The sequence below is a fragment of the Aspergillus viridinutans genome, assembly GCF_018404265.1.
Source record: "Aspergillus viridinutans IFM 47045 DNA, scaffold_3, whole genome shotgun sequence".
In the NCBI taxonomy this organism is placed as follows: domain Eukaryota; kingdom Fungi; phylum Ascomycota; class Eurotiomycetes; order Eurotiales; family Aspergillaceae; genus Aspergillus; species Aspergillus viridinutans.
The window spans coordinates 356,120-369,952 of record NW_025091219.1 but is presented as its reverse complement, the minus strand read 5'-3'; the positions used below and the strand labels follow the sequence as shown (position 1 = coordinate 369,952).

The 13,833-nt window shown below is 50.4% G+C and overlaps 5 protein-coding genes across 5 annotated transcripts; 2 read left to right on the top strand and 3 right to left on the bottom strand.

The window, feature by feature from the left end:
* Positions 1-296: 296 nt before the first annotated feature.
* Positions 297-1,038, bottom strand: Aspvir_005103 (cytochrome c oxidase subunit VIa; the record flags this gene model as incomplete). Its single annotated transcript, XM_043268322.1, has 5 exons — positions 297-342; positions 456-463; positions 524-683; positions 755-779; positions 867-1,038. 5 exons carry the CDS (start codon positions 1,036-1,038, stop codon positions 297-299), a joined length of 411 nt encoding a protein of 136 aa, XP_043124257.1.
* Positions 1,039-1,396: 358 nt separating this feature from the next.
* On the top strand, positions 1,397-3,586 carry Aspvir_005102 (DNA-(apurinic or apyrimidinic site) lyase APN2; the record flags this gene model as incomplete). Its single annotated transcript, XM_043268321.1, has 6 exons — positions 1,397-1,424; positions 1,496-1,508; positions 1,563-1,608; positions 1,665-1,797; positions 1,848-2,557; positions 2,624-3,586. 6 exons carry the CDS (start codon positions 1,397-1,399, stop codon positions 3,584-3,586), a joined length of 1,893 nt encoding a protein of 630 aa, XP_043124256.1.
* Positions 3,587-4,511: 925 nt separating this feature from the next.
* Positions 4,512-5,117, bottom strand: Aspvir_005101 (uncharacterized protein; the record flags this gene model as incomplete). Its single annotated transcript, XM_043268320.1, has 2 exons — positions 4,512-4,847; positions 5,082-5,117. The coding sequence occupies 2 exons, from the start codon at positions 5,115-5,117 to the stop codon at positions 4,512-4,514; spliced, it is 372 nt and encodes a 123-aa protein (XP_043124255.1).
* Positions 5,118-5,654: 537 nt separating this feature from the next.
* Positions 5,655-6,812, top strand: Aspvir_005100 (uncharacterized protein; the record flags this gene model as incomplete). The annotated part of the gene is made up of 2 exons (XM_043268319.1): positions 5,655-5,943; positions 5,995-6,812. 2 exons carry the CDS (start codon positions 5,655-5,657, stop codon positions 6,810-6,812), a joined length of 1,107 nt encoding a protein of 368 aa, XP_043124254.1.
* A 2,443-nt stretch (positions 6,813-9,255) lies between these two features.
* Positions 9,256-13,160, bottom strand: Aspvir_005099 (putative cytoskeleton assembly control protein Sla2; the record flags this gene model as incomplete). Its single annotated transcript, XM_043268318.1, has 12 exons — positions 9,256-9,342; positions 9,430-10,644; positions 10,722-10,871; positions 10,931-11,979; positions 12,045-12,229; positions 12,285-12,342; positions 12,395-12,475; positions 12,539-12,696; positions 12,772-12,847; positions 12,933-12,950; positions 13,029-13,075; positions 13,153-13,160. 12 exons carry the CDS (start codon positions 13,158-13,160, stop codon positions 9,256-9,258), a joined length of 3,132 nt encoding a protein of 1,043 aa, XP_043124253.1.
* Between the last annotated feature and the right edge of the window lie 673 nt (positions 13,161-13,833).

Genomic DNA, 13,833 nt, shown 5'->3' with positions numbered 1-13,833 from the left:
CCATGGGACGTCCCCGGAAAATCACTCCCGAGTCCTTACCTATAGGAATGAAGGCGCATTCTACTCGTTTTCCGAGAAGCTTAGGACGAGAGTGAAGAACTTGTGTGTAACAAAAGGAAATCAATCAGCGTTGGTCTTGTAACTCCTAGTCATTTCACCAAAAAAAGCCCCAGTGCACACTCTCACAACGACTTCCGCCCCGATTTTGTGCAGTAAATATACATGCTTTCAATGCCTCTCGTCGTGAAGCCGAGATCGATCAATGGAAGCTGTTGTCCTTATCTACCATAAGGAATTTAGGTAGCCTTGTCCTTGTTGTGGTAGTTGACCTGGTCGTTCCAGCTGTAGAACAGTCAGCGAATGAACCGTGACCATGAAAGGAGAACGGGCAGAAATCCAGAGTATAGGACGAAATGGCCGCTCCACAAAGACTATTCAATGGATTGAAGACTTACAAAATGGTCTGCAGAAAATCACCAGTCAGCAAATAAACCATTGAGAAATCGTATTAGATGGCACTAACCTTGTCCCCATCGCCGAAGGGGAAGTTCTTGACACGGATGTTCTGGTAGGGGTACTCGGTACGCTCCTCGAGAGGAGGCATGTGCTCCCAGTGCTCCCAGTGCTCGTTCCACAGGTTGTAGGCATTAATGCCGCCGAGGATCAGGCAGGGGATGACGGCACTAGGCATTAGTGAGTAAAGTATTTTATGGATTCGCGGAGAAGGACGCCAATTGCGTCAGATAGCACATACTAGATGGAGAGCTTGCGCCAAAGGTCTGGTGGGCAATTGAGTTAGTATCATGCATGTTATGTCCGTATCATCATCCCACAAAATTCCTCGGGGCCAATTGGAGTATACGAACCGCTGGTGGCAGCAGCATGGTGCTTGACAGCAGCTCTCTCGCGGTTGAACTCGTTGTCGACCATCCAAGGAAGCTTGTTGTCGGTGCTGTTGAGGCGGCGCTGGAAAGCAGCGCGAGCAGGAGCGCTACGCAGCTGCTGGGCAGCGCGGAGAATGTTGCGTTGAGGGAACATGGTGCTGAGGGGCAGTCGAACGGCTGTTGCGTCTTTCTTCTGCTTTAACAGACAGTGGGATTATACGGACGTCGGGCGTTCCGGCTTAACGAAGCAAAGCCGGTTTAGCGTCCCCGTGATTCGTCTGCGGGAAGCTGGCGCCTTAGTCATCAATCAGGCCATCATCGCGTGATGTCACGGCGCCTTCACGTCACGTGCTGTCACGGGATCGTATAGCTGCAGCTACTGCCGAAGGATGAACCAGTACCACGAATCGATTTTATTGAAGGAGATGGAGTAAAATTCTCTGATCTAGATATTCTCCGAGCTCTGGCTGACTGTGCTATGTACGCTTGGAACACGCTTCACAGCAGCCGCGATGGGGTTTCGCATAACAACATGGAACGGTAAGCATGATCGATAGCGGAAACCAGTTCCCCTGCTGGATACTCGGACTGAAGATTGATTTGTCTAACAGTGAACGGGATACGGTATGCATTGTAGACATATACACTGGTAAATCGTGTGGTGCTGAGATCTAGCAGGAATCCGTTCTCGTATGAACCATGGAGAGGCAGCCGAACCTTCGAGGTAGATTTACCCAAGGTCCTTCATAGTCTGAAAACGAGAGGCTCATCATAGAATAGTCAATGTTTGATATTCTCGAGGCAGATATTGTCGTTTTTCAGGAGACCAAGATTCAACGAAAAGATCTCCGCGATGACATGGTGCTAGTGCCTGGGTGGGACTGCTACTTCAGTTTACCAAAAACCAAGAAAGGTGCGTTCTATAAGGTATAAGGCATGTTGTTCAGTTCTGACATTTTTCAGGATACTCCGGAGTTGTGATATACACTCGAAATGCGACGTGCTGTCCCATCCGCGCAGAGGAAGGTCTTGCGGGAGTTCTCTGTCCGCCCAATTCGTCAGTGTCTTTTCGAGACCTGCCTGAAGAGCAACAAATAGGAGGCTATCCAACCATTGAACAACTGTCAGAGCTAGAGATTGATGCAGCTGCTCTGGACTCGGAAGGTCGTTGCGTCATTCTGGAGTTTCCTGCATTTGTTCTGCTTGGAATTTATTCACCAGCCAATCGCGACGAATCACGGGACAATTTTCGCCATAGCTTTATTGACCTCATGGATGCTCGCATCCGAAATCTGGTTGCTATGGGGAAGAGAGTCTTTGTCACAGGAGACCTTAACATTGCGAAAGGGGAAATCGATGCAGCTCATGCTACCGAGGCCATCAAGAAGGGAAAAGTAACAGAGGACGAGTTTATATCTGTCCCGGCACGGCACGTCTTCAATCAACTGCTTTCTGACGGCAGAGTAATTGGCCAGCGCGATGAAGGGAGGGAGAATCCTGTTTTATTTGATATCTGTCGGTCGTTTCATCCCGGTCGAAGGGGAATGTACACTTGTTGGGAGCAAAGAATCATCGCTCGACCCGGGAATTATGGCTCGAGGATAGACTACGTCCTGTGTAGCCTGGATATGCAAGATTGGTCCAGCGATTCGAATATTCAAGAGGGCCTGTTGGTAAGCTCCGAGGTTGCTATGGCTTTGTTGCAGATTGATTTTCCAGCTGACTTTATGCAATTGGAGGGATCCGATCATTGCCCGGTTTATGCGGTCTTCAACGACGTCGTACGCCTTGGCGAAGAAGAGGTCAACATTCTCGACATAATGAACCCTCCCGGGATGTTCAGAGATGGCAAGCGTCAGCAGGAATACTCTACTAAATACCTTCTGCCTACGTCGGGACGCTTGATACCAGAATTCGACAAGCGGAGAAGCATCAAGGACATGTTCTCGCGTAAACCGTCTACCAACATACAGACACCAACGACGAATGCCCCGACGTTGAAACGCTTTGCCTCTACTCAGGAAATGGAAACGCCAACTGCTATTTCGGAGAGCGCTGCCAGCCGGTCTGTAGCAGTTGCTGATAGCACTCAAACGAAACAAATCGTTCGTAAGAGGTCTCAGAAAAGTGAGACTGGTTCCCCTGTCTCAGTCAAGCGTTCGAAATCCGGTTCAGCCCAACCATCGGCACCTTCCACTGCTGGACAGAGGACTCTAAAGGGGTTCTTCAAGCCTAAAAATGGTCCAGCCGGCCAAGCGACCATAGCCCAAGATTCTGCGTCGGTGTCTACCGTACCAACCAATCAATCAACCGCGTCCCCTACGAAATCTACCCCTGTTGCGGAACCTCCTGCATTGGAAGCATTACGGACGGCACCCGCTGGTGAAGCTTCACCAGGAGAACAGCCAAGTTCCGCGACTCCTACAACTCCCGCTTCGTCCCAAAACGATGACACTGTTATCGATCCCATTGTCAGCAAGGAGGACTGGTCAAAGCTCTTCACTAAGAAGCCTGTTCCCAGGTGCGAGGGTCACCAGGAACCATGCATCAGTCTGACAACTAAAAAGCCTGGCATCAACTGCGGAAGGTCGTTCTGGATCTGTCCGAGGCCACTTGGGCCCAGCGGAAACAAGGAAAAGGGGACGCAGTGGCGATGTCCTACATTTATATGGGCCAGCGATTGGAACCCTTCCGCTCCGTAGGTTTTCTGTCTGAGGCAACTTTCTTTTTTTTGATAGTGTGACGATACCCGGTTTCGTACTTAGAAGGATAGGAATGGTATGAGATATTATGGTTTCGATGATGGGACATTTAGAACAGAGTAAAGTGAGACTCTTCGAGGTATATCTGTTAGTAAACAGGAGTAAGTATGGGACGAAAAGGTGGTCGGCGAGCTGAATGCCGGGAGTACTCAGCCTGATTGAAGACTACTTATCGTCTCTCTTTAAGGCGAACGCATAGCAGTCGATTTTCCTCCAGCAAGAATCAAAAGTACCTCGTGGCCCCTGAAGAACGCATGTTCCGGTGTCCACGGCAACAAGCATGCCGGAACCGGATATGACAGGTGCACGGCTCTCAAGCGGTTGCGGCATGCAAGGGCCCGCCAGACCTCGCGGACCACCGTGCAGCATGTCTTACAGTTTGATCTAATTAAACAGGCTGCAGAAGCTGTCGGGTAGCCTTGAACAGCAAGGGGGGTAGTGTTCGGGTCGCAGACACGTTTGAACCTACTCTCGACCTCGAGCATTAGCTGGCCAGATGAGAAAAAAAGAGTGGACACTCGAGGTAACACATATTGATTAACTCCGTTCTTTGTATTTGTTTGTCTGCTATGTCCTAAGTGACTATCTAGAAGTCTGGTATTCTCGGAGTAATTACACTGATTCATCTGATGTCGTCTGAAAACAAGTCTCCAGAGTCGTCCGAGATCCTTCCATCGCCCGGGATAAAAAGATTGAAAGAAAACAAATGATCCGCGCCGGTATGGTACAGTGTCAAAGGCAACGATGTGTCGAAGCCGTCAGCTAGTGGTGCGAATGTAGAACTGTACACATGGTGCTTGCTCAAGTAACAACAACAGAAGAGGCAAAAAGACAAGCAGAGACGAAGCACACGTTCCAGTTCATCTTAGAAGCAATCAGAGATGAAGTCAGTGAACTCAAAGTTCTCTCCAATCTGACCCTCGGGAAGGCTGAGTTGCTGGTAGAGGGCAGCCTTGTTGTAATCGTTCTGCATCTGATGCATGAGATCGAACGCATTGGGTTCAAAATGATACTGCTGGTCCTCCGGCATGCCGTTAGGAGTCATGATGGCATCCATACCTGGAACACCTTCAAAAGCAGCATTGAAATCGATCTCGCCCACTGGCATGCCCTGGAGAATGGCAGGAGTGGAGACATCAGACGAGACGTTCGTCGCAGCCGGAGTATCGAGCAAGGCAGCGGGCTTGGTGTTCTTGGAGAACTAACGGGATGAAGCACGACGCTTTCTCTCAGAAGGCTAGGAGAGCTATATCAAATGTCTCTATAATTCTCGGCTTGCATATTTCTAAGCTCTTTTGCCAGGGTTGTGCCTTCGCCCAGCCCTCCTTTCATTCTGCTTTCCAGTGTCTTCCAGGCGTCATAGCCAACTTCCTTCGCGAGTGCCTAGCAGAATTCACAGGTACAAGTTGCGGCTTTTACCGGTAACTCCAACCACCTCAGGTATTTCCTGAAGAGACTTAGGCTGGTGCATTTCGAGCACAAGTGATAGGGCGGGATTGGACACACTGACTTCATTCCGACAGCAGCAACACCTGGTGTCCATCGCCTTCCGCATAACATTTGTATGTCTTCACACAAAGAATCATTGTAATTATTATAGAGCATAATACTGCTGCAGAATTATTATAAAAATCAAGTAGCGTAATAATAACGGGGAAGGCCTACTTAGTCGGAGAGGACCGGAGGAGGAGGCGGGTGAATCGATTGTCGAGAGGTCTCAGTGAAGGATAGGACATTTCTTTGTTTACATCCTGCCACAATCTCAGACTGCGACATTGTACCCAGCCTCGTTTTTTATCGAGGACAAACACTGAAAGGGATTTATCCTTTCTCTTCTCCTTTCATCGTCTTCTTCTCTTCAGAACCCTTTCCATCCCAACAACCTGTTGGATCTTCAAAGACTCCTTCTGCGTCTACACTTGCCTCTCGTCTGTTCATCTTCAGCTTCTCCTTCAAGAGCATCTTCACAGTCTAATCTTGAGAAAAGACGATCAGTCTTCTGTTCAAAATGGACGCCGCAATCTCTCCCCTCGAGCGTGCTTTCAACACCTTTTTGATGACCATGCCACAAGAGCAGCTGGAGGAGCTTCTGCAGTACCTCCAAGACACCAAAGCTCAGGAAAACAATGGTTTGCAGCTCCCAGATGCAACTCCTGCCACTGCTGCAAACTACGCTTTGGACAATCATCATGGTGTTGCCGTTCCAGTTGCCGCAACTCCTCGTCCCCTGGTTACTCGTGCCAAACGCACCCAGGAAGGAAAGAAAAGACCTCTTAACAGCTTCATCGCATTCAGAAGTGAGTCCAACTTTACCACCAAGTATAGATACACAGACTAATAAAGAATAGGCTTCTACTCTGTCATCTTTCCGGACCTCACCCAAAAGGCCAAGTCGGGCATTCTTCGCTTCATGTGGCAGAATGACCCTTTCAAGGCCAAATGGGCAATCCTCGCGAAGGCGTACTCCATCATCCGCGATGACCATGGGAGCGAGGTTTCTTTGGATCAGTTCCTGGAGATTACTGCCAAGTTCATCGGTCTGTTTGAACCCACTCGCTACCTCGACGCAATGGGTTGGCAGTTGAACTTCGATGCCCAGCAGCAATACACAATGGCTAGGGTCAAAATCACAACTATCCCTGAAGCCGATATTTCTACCAATTACTCGGTTGACGATGTCGTGAAACACTGCTATGATACTGGCTACGTGTCTGAGAAACCACGCAAGCACACCGCAAGTAACGGCAACAATACTTCCACCATGGCTTTTGCTGCTCAGCCTGCTTTCGTTGTCAAAGCGGAGAACTGCATTCAGCTCACTGGCGACGATGCTATTGTGACTGACGATGCCTTCGCAACTCCTGAAGTGGAATTCCCATCTCCCGAAGAGACAGATGACACTCAAACCCCTGATCCTGTCGAGGCAGAACCAGCTGTCCATAACTATCCTTTGGCTTTCATGGATGTACCTGGCGTGCCTGACGGTCAACAACTTGAACTTGAATTCTTCCAGGGCAATGACTTCGACCTCAACAACATGCAACTCCCATTTATCGACGCCTTGCCCTTTGACCCAGCTGCCGCAGATCCCTTTCCGCTGAACTATGACCCACTGGAAGCGCCTCCTTTTGGCGTCTTTGACATTGATCAATACATCAACGTCTGACAGGCCATGCACTGAGGTTCGGCCGCCTACCTCTTGGGTGTCTCGAGTCTACTTCTGCAGATTATCTTCGTGCAGAAGGGGTACTCAACGATGTCTCAGGCTCTTTCACATGTACACTATCAGATTTGTTCCCGAATGTACTTTATTCATTTTCCATTCGGCATTTCGAAGCAAATCGCGGTTACGAAGCAAGCGTGGTTATTTTTCGTGGCAACATCAGCCCTCCGATGCATAACGACTTTCGATGAATTGGGGCTTTCATGATTCTACATTCGATATCAAGTGGCCTAGCTTATGAATGTCTGGCGCAGTTTTCGTTTGTTATCTGGTTTCGAAGGGTTTCGTCGGGCTTGCAGTTTACAACGATGTCCTGGTCTTTATTTCTTTCCTTGTTTCCATGAGCACCAACACACTTCTCATCGAAGTCTTTCCTATCGGTGGCTCAATCAGTTAGCATAGCTTAGCTAGTTCAAAAGATAAAAAAAATAATGATAATTGTTTCGAGGTACTTGATCGCTCTCGCAAGTAGGATAGATTGCTCTTTCGAAGGCACTTTAACTTCTACTCTATCTACAATGCGACCTTCTTCGTCGTATATGCTTTGTAGCATCATAGAGTACGGGCTCATTTCTGTTCCTAAGCGGACCAGTAATCCAGAGTACGCTCCCTGATCGAAATCTCGCAATTCCACTCAATTTCCTTGGGACAAACACAAGGTTGAACCAGCATGCCAGCCACCTCGAAGCTCCAGACCCGCAATGGTATGGAGTACATCGTACCTTCACAGAAGTGAAATCAATCCAGCCACCCATCTCCAACCGGCGTTTTCCTTTTAGTTTACATCAGTGAAAGATCTCGAGAAATTTGTCTCCAGTCACCTTCGCCACCGTTCTGTCATTCGTGAATTCGAACGAACTAGAAGGTCGGTATTTCCCTTCTACCCAGCCATCCACAACGACAGACCGATCCACTTCCTTTCAGACTTACTAGCCACCAGCTCCCAGGCAAGTGTGGAGAAAGCTCGGATGAATGCTGGAGACAGCCGTTCACTCGTGGCAAGTTCCGTAAGGCTACCTGCCACCACGAGCCGGAATCAACATGCTTCAGCCTTCACGAGATCGCCGGAATGACTCGAGCAAAAGCCCAGCCGAGGACAAGGTACGCCACCAACATTACTGTCACTGTCAAAGTTCTTATCTATCACACTCGAACCACACCAGTCCAGCCACTCAAGTCTCTTGTCCAACAGAAGCAAGAAGCAAGAAACCAGCCCAAAGTAAGTCGGGCTCGCGGTCCATCCAACCGGCCCCTACACCCGCTCTTTCACCAACTCAACTAACAGACCTAGAACCCAGTGCACAGTACTCATGTTGTCCAAAGAACCAGTCAGTAACCACCGCAGCCCAGCTCACCGGAATAGGAACCCGTTTACAGGGTCCAGACATGCAAAGTTGCTGACTCTCGCATCAGACACCTGCAGGGATACGCCGAGAAGGTAGAACCACCAGCCAAAGCTGAAGCAAAAGCCAGAGCGCGACCGAGAACGATCTGCGACCGGGTCCTACAAGCCTACTTTCTTACAGACCATCCTCGACGACGTCACAGGAAGCGGGGAGAGGGGGTCCCCTTGTTCCCTGACTCCTATGCGGATGCGCGTGGATGACCATGAACAAAGAAATTGGCAATTAGCCCTAATTCTAAACTGCGGGCGTCACGATAAGATTTGCGGTGGGACCCGCGCCAAGACGAACCGGCACCTGTCAGCAGGGAACGTGAGGGCCCAGGGTCGAATGAGAATGCGGCGGCGAATGAGGGGACAAAGAAACCGCGATGGGCGCGCAAGGAGGTCTGTGTGGGATGTGGACTGTGATCCATGCACTGCAGCACTCCATGGACGCAAGGGCTGTCACCTGGTTGTAACTCGATGCGGGTTCAGGACGATCATCTGCATCTGGAATCTCTGGAGGCTTAGCCTAAGCTCGGATACATCAATTGACTTTGTTTTTGGCCTTTTTGTCGACAAAGGATGAAAGTATATCTATCTTTCAGGGTCCAGTTCCGTCCGTACTCCGTACAATGCAAAAGCTCATACCGTTACATACAAGAAAAAATATATTGCTCCCTAGTCTTGGTATATTGAATATATGAAGAAGAGACCGCATAACGAAAGGAATCTGGTCGGAGTAGAGGAAAGAAACACAGAGCGACCGGGGATTAGAGACACAAGAGAGGAAGGGAAAGAAGGATATGATGGACTTGACCATCTGTAAGTACCGAGAGCATGCATGCAATGATAAAATACAACTACATTGCCACCCATGGTTTTACCAAAGGTAGTTTCTACCACGAGCACCACGTGGACGGAAGGCGATCCCGCAAAAGCCACGGACATAGACACATTGTAGACTACTAACTCTCACCAATGGTAATCAGGAATGGAATCTTAATCCTCCTGGTAAGAAATCTTGCGCATCTCTCCAAGGCGTTGACGTGCCCGGGCCAGACTGTTCTCGAGTTGAAGGATTTCGACCTATTCGCGAGAAAACAACCAGTCAGCATCTTCGCAACAGACAACGCGCAAAAAGCAATGTAGCAGATTGGACGAAATCAAGCATACCTGCTGCTCCATTTCTCGCACTTTGAACTCGTGCGAGCTGAGCTTCGCGTAGTCGACCGTCTCCCCTTCATCCCGATTGCGTTCGGCAATGATGTCTTGCACTTGTCGCACCAGAGCACGGCAAGCGGCACCGACCGCCTTGCTAGCGGCCTCGAGGCGATCCTGCGTCTTGCTCATGAAAGTGGCCTTGACTCGGCTGGCAGCCACCAGCTGAGCAGTGCTGGCGGCCACATCGTTACTGGCCACGATCAACTGCTCCGGAGAGTTGCGGCCGGAGATCACACCGTCTGCTGTCTCAATCAGAGTATTGGTCGAGGTGGCAACAGCCTTGGCGGCCGAAATCAGACCCTCCGTCCACCGGTTGTTCTTCTTGTAGAAGGCCGTTCTCGACGAGCTGCCACGGCCCTCACGCACGATTTCCTGCTGCGATGCCGTCGCGGCCTTAATCAGTTCGGCAATCGCGTTGGTAACGGCAATAGCAGCCTCCAAGATCACATCGTTGATGCGAAGCTCGTATGTCGAGAAGCCTTCGCGAGGCTTCGTCTTAAGCTTGGCCAAGCGTGCTGCTGCAGCCTCGATAGCATCGGCGGCCTTGCTGAGCTCTTTGTCCACCAGATCACCCAGGTCGCCGCTGGTACTAATCTTGGTGCTCTTGGGAGCAAACGCGTCAACCAGTTTCGACAACGACTGCAGATCTTTCTGAACCTCCAAGTTGTTGTTGATCACAACATCGGTCTTCTGCAGAGGTTCGAGACCCTCAAGTCGGAAGGACTGCAGTCCGCGGAAGAAGCGCACGGTCGCCTGGGCCGACTTGCGCGCCGCATTGAGCAACTGATCGGCGCTCTTGTCGTCGTTGGCGAAACGAGTGAGACCCTTAGTGTTGCTCAACACATCCGCAATGGAACCAGAGAAGATAGACACAGTGCGGATAATCTCGGCATGGGGACTGTTGGGGCCGTCGGCGATGAAATTGTTGAAAGCGGTCGAGAACTCGGTTGCGGACGCAGACGCCTTCTCGACCTGAGAGAGCACGTAGGGAGGGGAAGCGTTCTGGTTACCAGCCTGCATGGTGGAGTCCAGTTCGTACAAGGCATCATCAACACGCTGCACACCTGTTTGGAGGACAGAATCAATAATGTCGTTGATCTTGGTCACTGTGCCTTGCAGGACGGTGTCAATTTGAGAGTCCAATGCATGATCGACGTCACCCTGGCTCTGTATTGTTCTCCGGCATCAGTCACAGTTCAAAATAGCAATGTAGCCAGTAGCGAACAAAAGAAATGAAGACGTACCAGTTTTAGCTCCTCAAGCTCCATGAGCGCCTGTTCCATTCCCGACTTGTAAACCTCGATCTCTTCATCCTTCTCGCGGAGCGCAAGTTCATGGTCTCCTTGATGGTCCATGTTGCGAGACGAAATTTCTTCCAAGGCGCGGGTCTTGTTCTGTGCAATTGAGTCAGCGGAGCTATGAGATAGCAAATTTTTGCAGTCATGAAACTCACTCGGAGTGCCTCCTCGAGGTCCGCCATCTCACGGTTGTACTTCGACAACAGAGTCGAGATCTCGGTGCCCTTTGAGCGCTCGGCATTCTCCGCGCGTTCGATAGCAAGCCGAAGCTCGCGCTTGAGCTTCTCCAGCTCGTCCTTATTGGTCCCCGTCAAGCGGTCCCTGTCATGCAGAGCACGATCCCTCTCCCTGATCATATCAGCCAGTTCAAGATTCTTTGTCTTCAGCTCCCGCTCAAGCTTCTCGCGTCTCTCAATCGCCTCTTGGGCTGACGCTGCCTTGAGCTTGAGGCTCTTGGTCGTCTGCAGAAGGTCCAGATGCTCCTGTCGAAGCTGGGAGTAGAGCTTGGCTAGGGCCTCGTACTTGGAGCGCCAAGTATTGACCTGCTCCTGCAAAGCGCGAATCTGTTCATCTTTCGAGGCGTTTTGCATGTTCAAGTTCGTGGTCAGCTGCGCCATCTGCTCCTCCAAATCCTTCACGCGGCGATCATATTGCTGCAGCATCAGCTGGTCACGCTCGTACTGAGCCCGGGCATTCAAGTTTTCCCGTTCAAGCTCCGCCAATCGACCCTGAGTATGGGTCTGATACTGCTCACGCAAGAGCTGTTCCTGAGCCAGTCGCTGCTGCTCTGCCTGCAGACGCTGCTGTTCCTCAAAGTCACGTTGCGATTGCTGCTGCGCAAGAAGTTGCTGGCGCTGCTGTTCTTCCCACTGTTGCTGAAGGCGTTGCTGCTCCGCTTCAAACTCCTCCTGTTGACGCTTCGCCTCGTTGGTCCAGAAGTCGTTGATGGGCTCCGGCTCAGCAGCCACCGGCTTTGGCGGCGGAGAAGGCTGTTTCTCAACCTCCTTTGTCGGCCGTTTCGGTAAAGCTGGACGGTCCTCGTCTTCGCCCAACAAGCTTGGAGGATCTTGAGGCAACTTAGGGACAGTGATCAAACTCGTGAGATAACGCAGGTTGGAACATTCATAGTAGAATCGGACTAGCCGATAGTGCTGAGCGTCGTATCGGCCACGAAGTGGCTCGAGTGCCTCGTTATCTCCCGTGGCTATGAGTGAAAAAGCAGGTCAGCATTCAAAAGGCGACCTGCTCCCAGGACTAGCGGATGCTTACTAGTATGCATAGCCCTTAGCATGCTTGTGATAAACTTGTAAATGCCATAGCTTTCCTGCACAAGGGGAACCAATGCAGAGATTCTACACTCGTTATTGGCTCCTGACTGGAAGTGGGAGAAGATGAGCTTCTGGAATGTGTCAATCTGATCCTGTAGTGTCATGAGATCGGTAATGGTCTCGTATCTAGAACAGTCGTCAGTGGAGGACATCGCCGGTAGACGCAGGAGGACATAGCTACCCTTCATTCGGATCATTGATCGTCTTCAAACTGATGTACTCCTCGTATTCAAACAGCCCTTGACAGAAAAGGTCAGTATCCCATAATAAGCAAGCCTCTGGCTTCCTTACCATTGAACTCGGGATGATTCCGATGAAACGCCAACTTCGACTCGAGGAAGAAGACATATTCGCGAATAAGCGGACCGTATCCTAATGACACACGCACAAATCAGCCGAGTGCTCTCCCAAAGCCGAACCGTCTCTGCCGCATACCTCTAATCCCATCTCCTCCAACACCCCTCATCAAGCTGTCAATCCAATTGACATGCTGTTGTGCTTCCCTCACAACAATCGGGTGTCCTTCCTGCAGAACTTTATGTATTGTAATCAAGGCCTTGAATGTCTGGACTTCATCGGCAAGCACAGGTTGACTATACGGAACCGGAGCGCAGCAAAGTCAGTCATCATATCCGCAGCATCGCCACGCATTTTAAGCCATCACGCACACTTTCATGCCAGCCCAGAAGGCGGCAGAAGACTTGTGGTCCCAAGTATAGACGATACAGCTCCGGACATGTTTCCCTGGTGAACAAAGATCAGTGGCGAGCTCATATCAGGGGAAGCCGAGGGCGATGCGCGCAAGCGTCTCAGCGGGTGATCTGCGTACGTTTCGGGGCGGTTTCCTCTGCGGATTGCAAATTTCAGATCAGTCATATGAGACATTGGAAGAGAAAGCATAGGGTATACTCTCTGGCACACATACCGATGCTTGTTGCTTTCCGGATGTTGATCGCGAGATCGGCCTCCGTGCTACATGGACGTATTAGCTGACCCGTTTCTTTATCTTCGCGGGCTCAATTCGCAAGACAATCGGACAAGCTACTCACCGACTCATCTTGAAGGCGGGCGATTTCACGGATTTCGCGGGGATCAGGGGAGCAGAAGACGATCGTAGATGCGGCGGGAGCCGGTGGGCCCGTGACAGCGAGTGTGGATGACAAGCAACACTTGCGCTAACAAGGAAAGAAAGAAAACAAAAGGCAATAGTAAAGGCCCAGAGGAAAAAGAGAGATATAGAAAATGACTGTGAGAGGTCAGCGATCGGGATGGCAGTGTGGCAGAGCCCAGACAATGACGTTTTGGGCGTCTATCGGGAAAGCTGGCGCCTGCAGTTTGGCCATCGCAAGTCTTGGCAACGCGTCGTCCTCCTCCTGATAGATAGACGAGTCTCCTTATGTAGGGCATGAAGCCCAAGATTATTTCAATACATGAAGCTTCTGCCTAGTGATAGATCTGAATATATATCAATCTGAAAACCCATGTGACTGCTGTATGCTCAATGTACTAACTTCAACTTCACCTTAATACAATGCTAGTACTACTCCGTAGAATGAGATGGCAATATGTCCATCTACCCAATGATGAGAACAATACAAAGAGACCACATTATACCGCAGTCAGTCCTCCAATAAACCTATCTGCACCAAGAACGCCGGCTTGCCCACAAGCACACACTGGCTCTGCGCCGCAGAACCGTCCGGAGAAAACATGTATAAGAAATGACATCG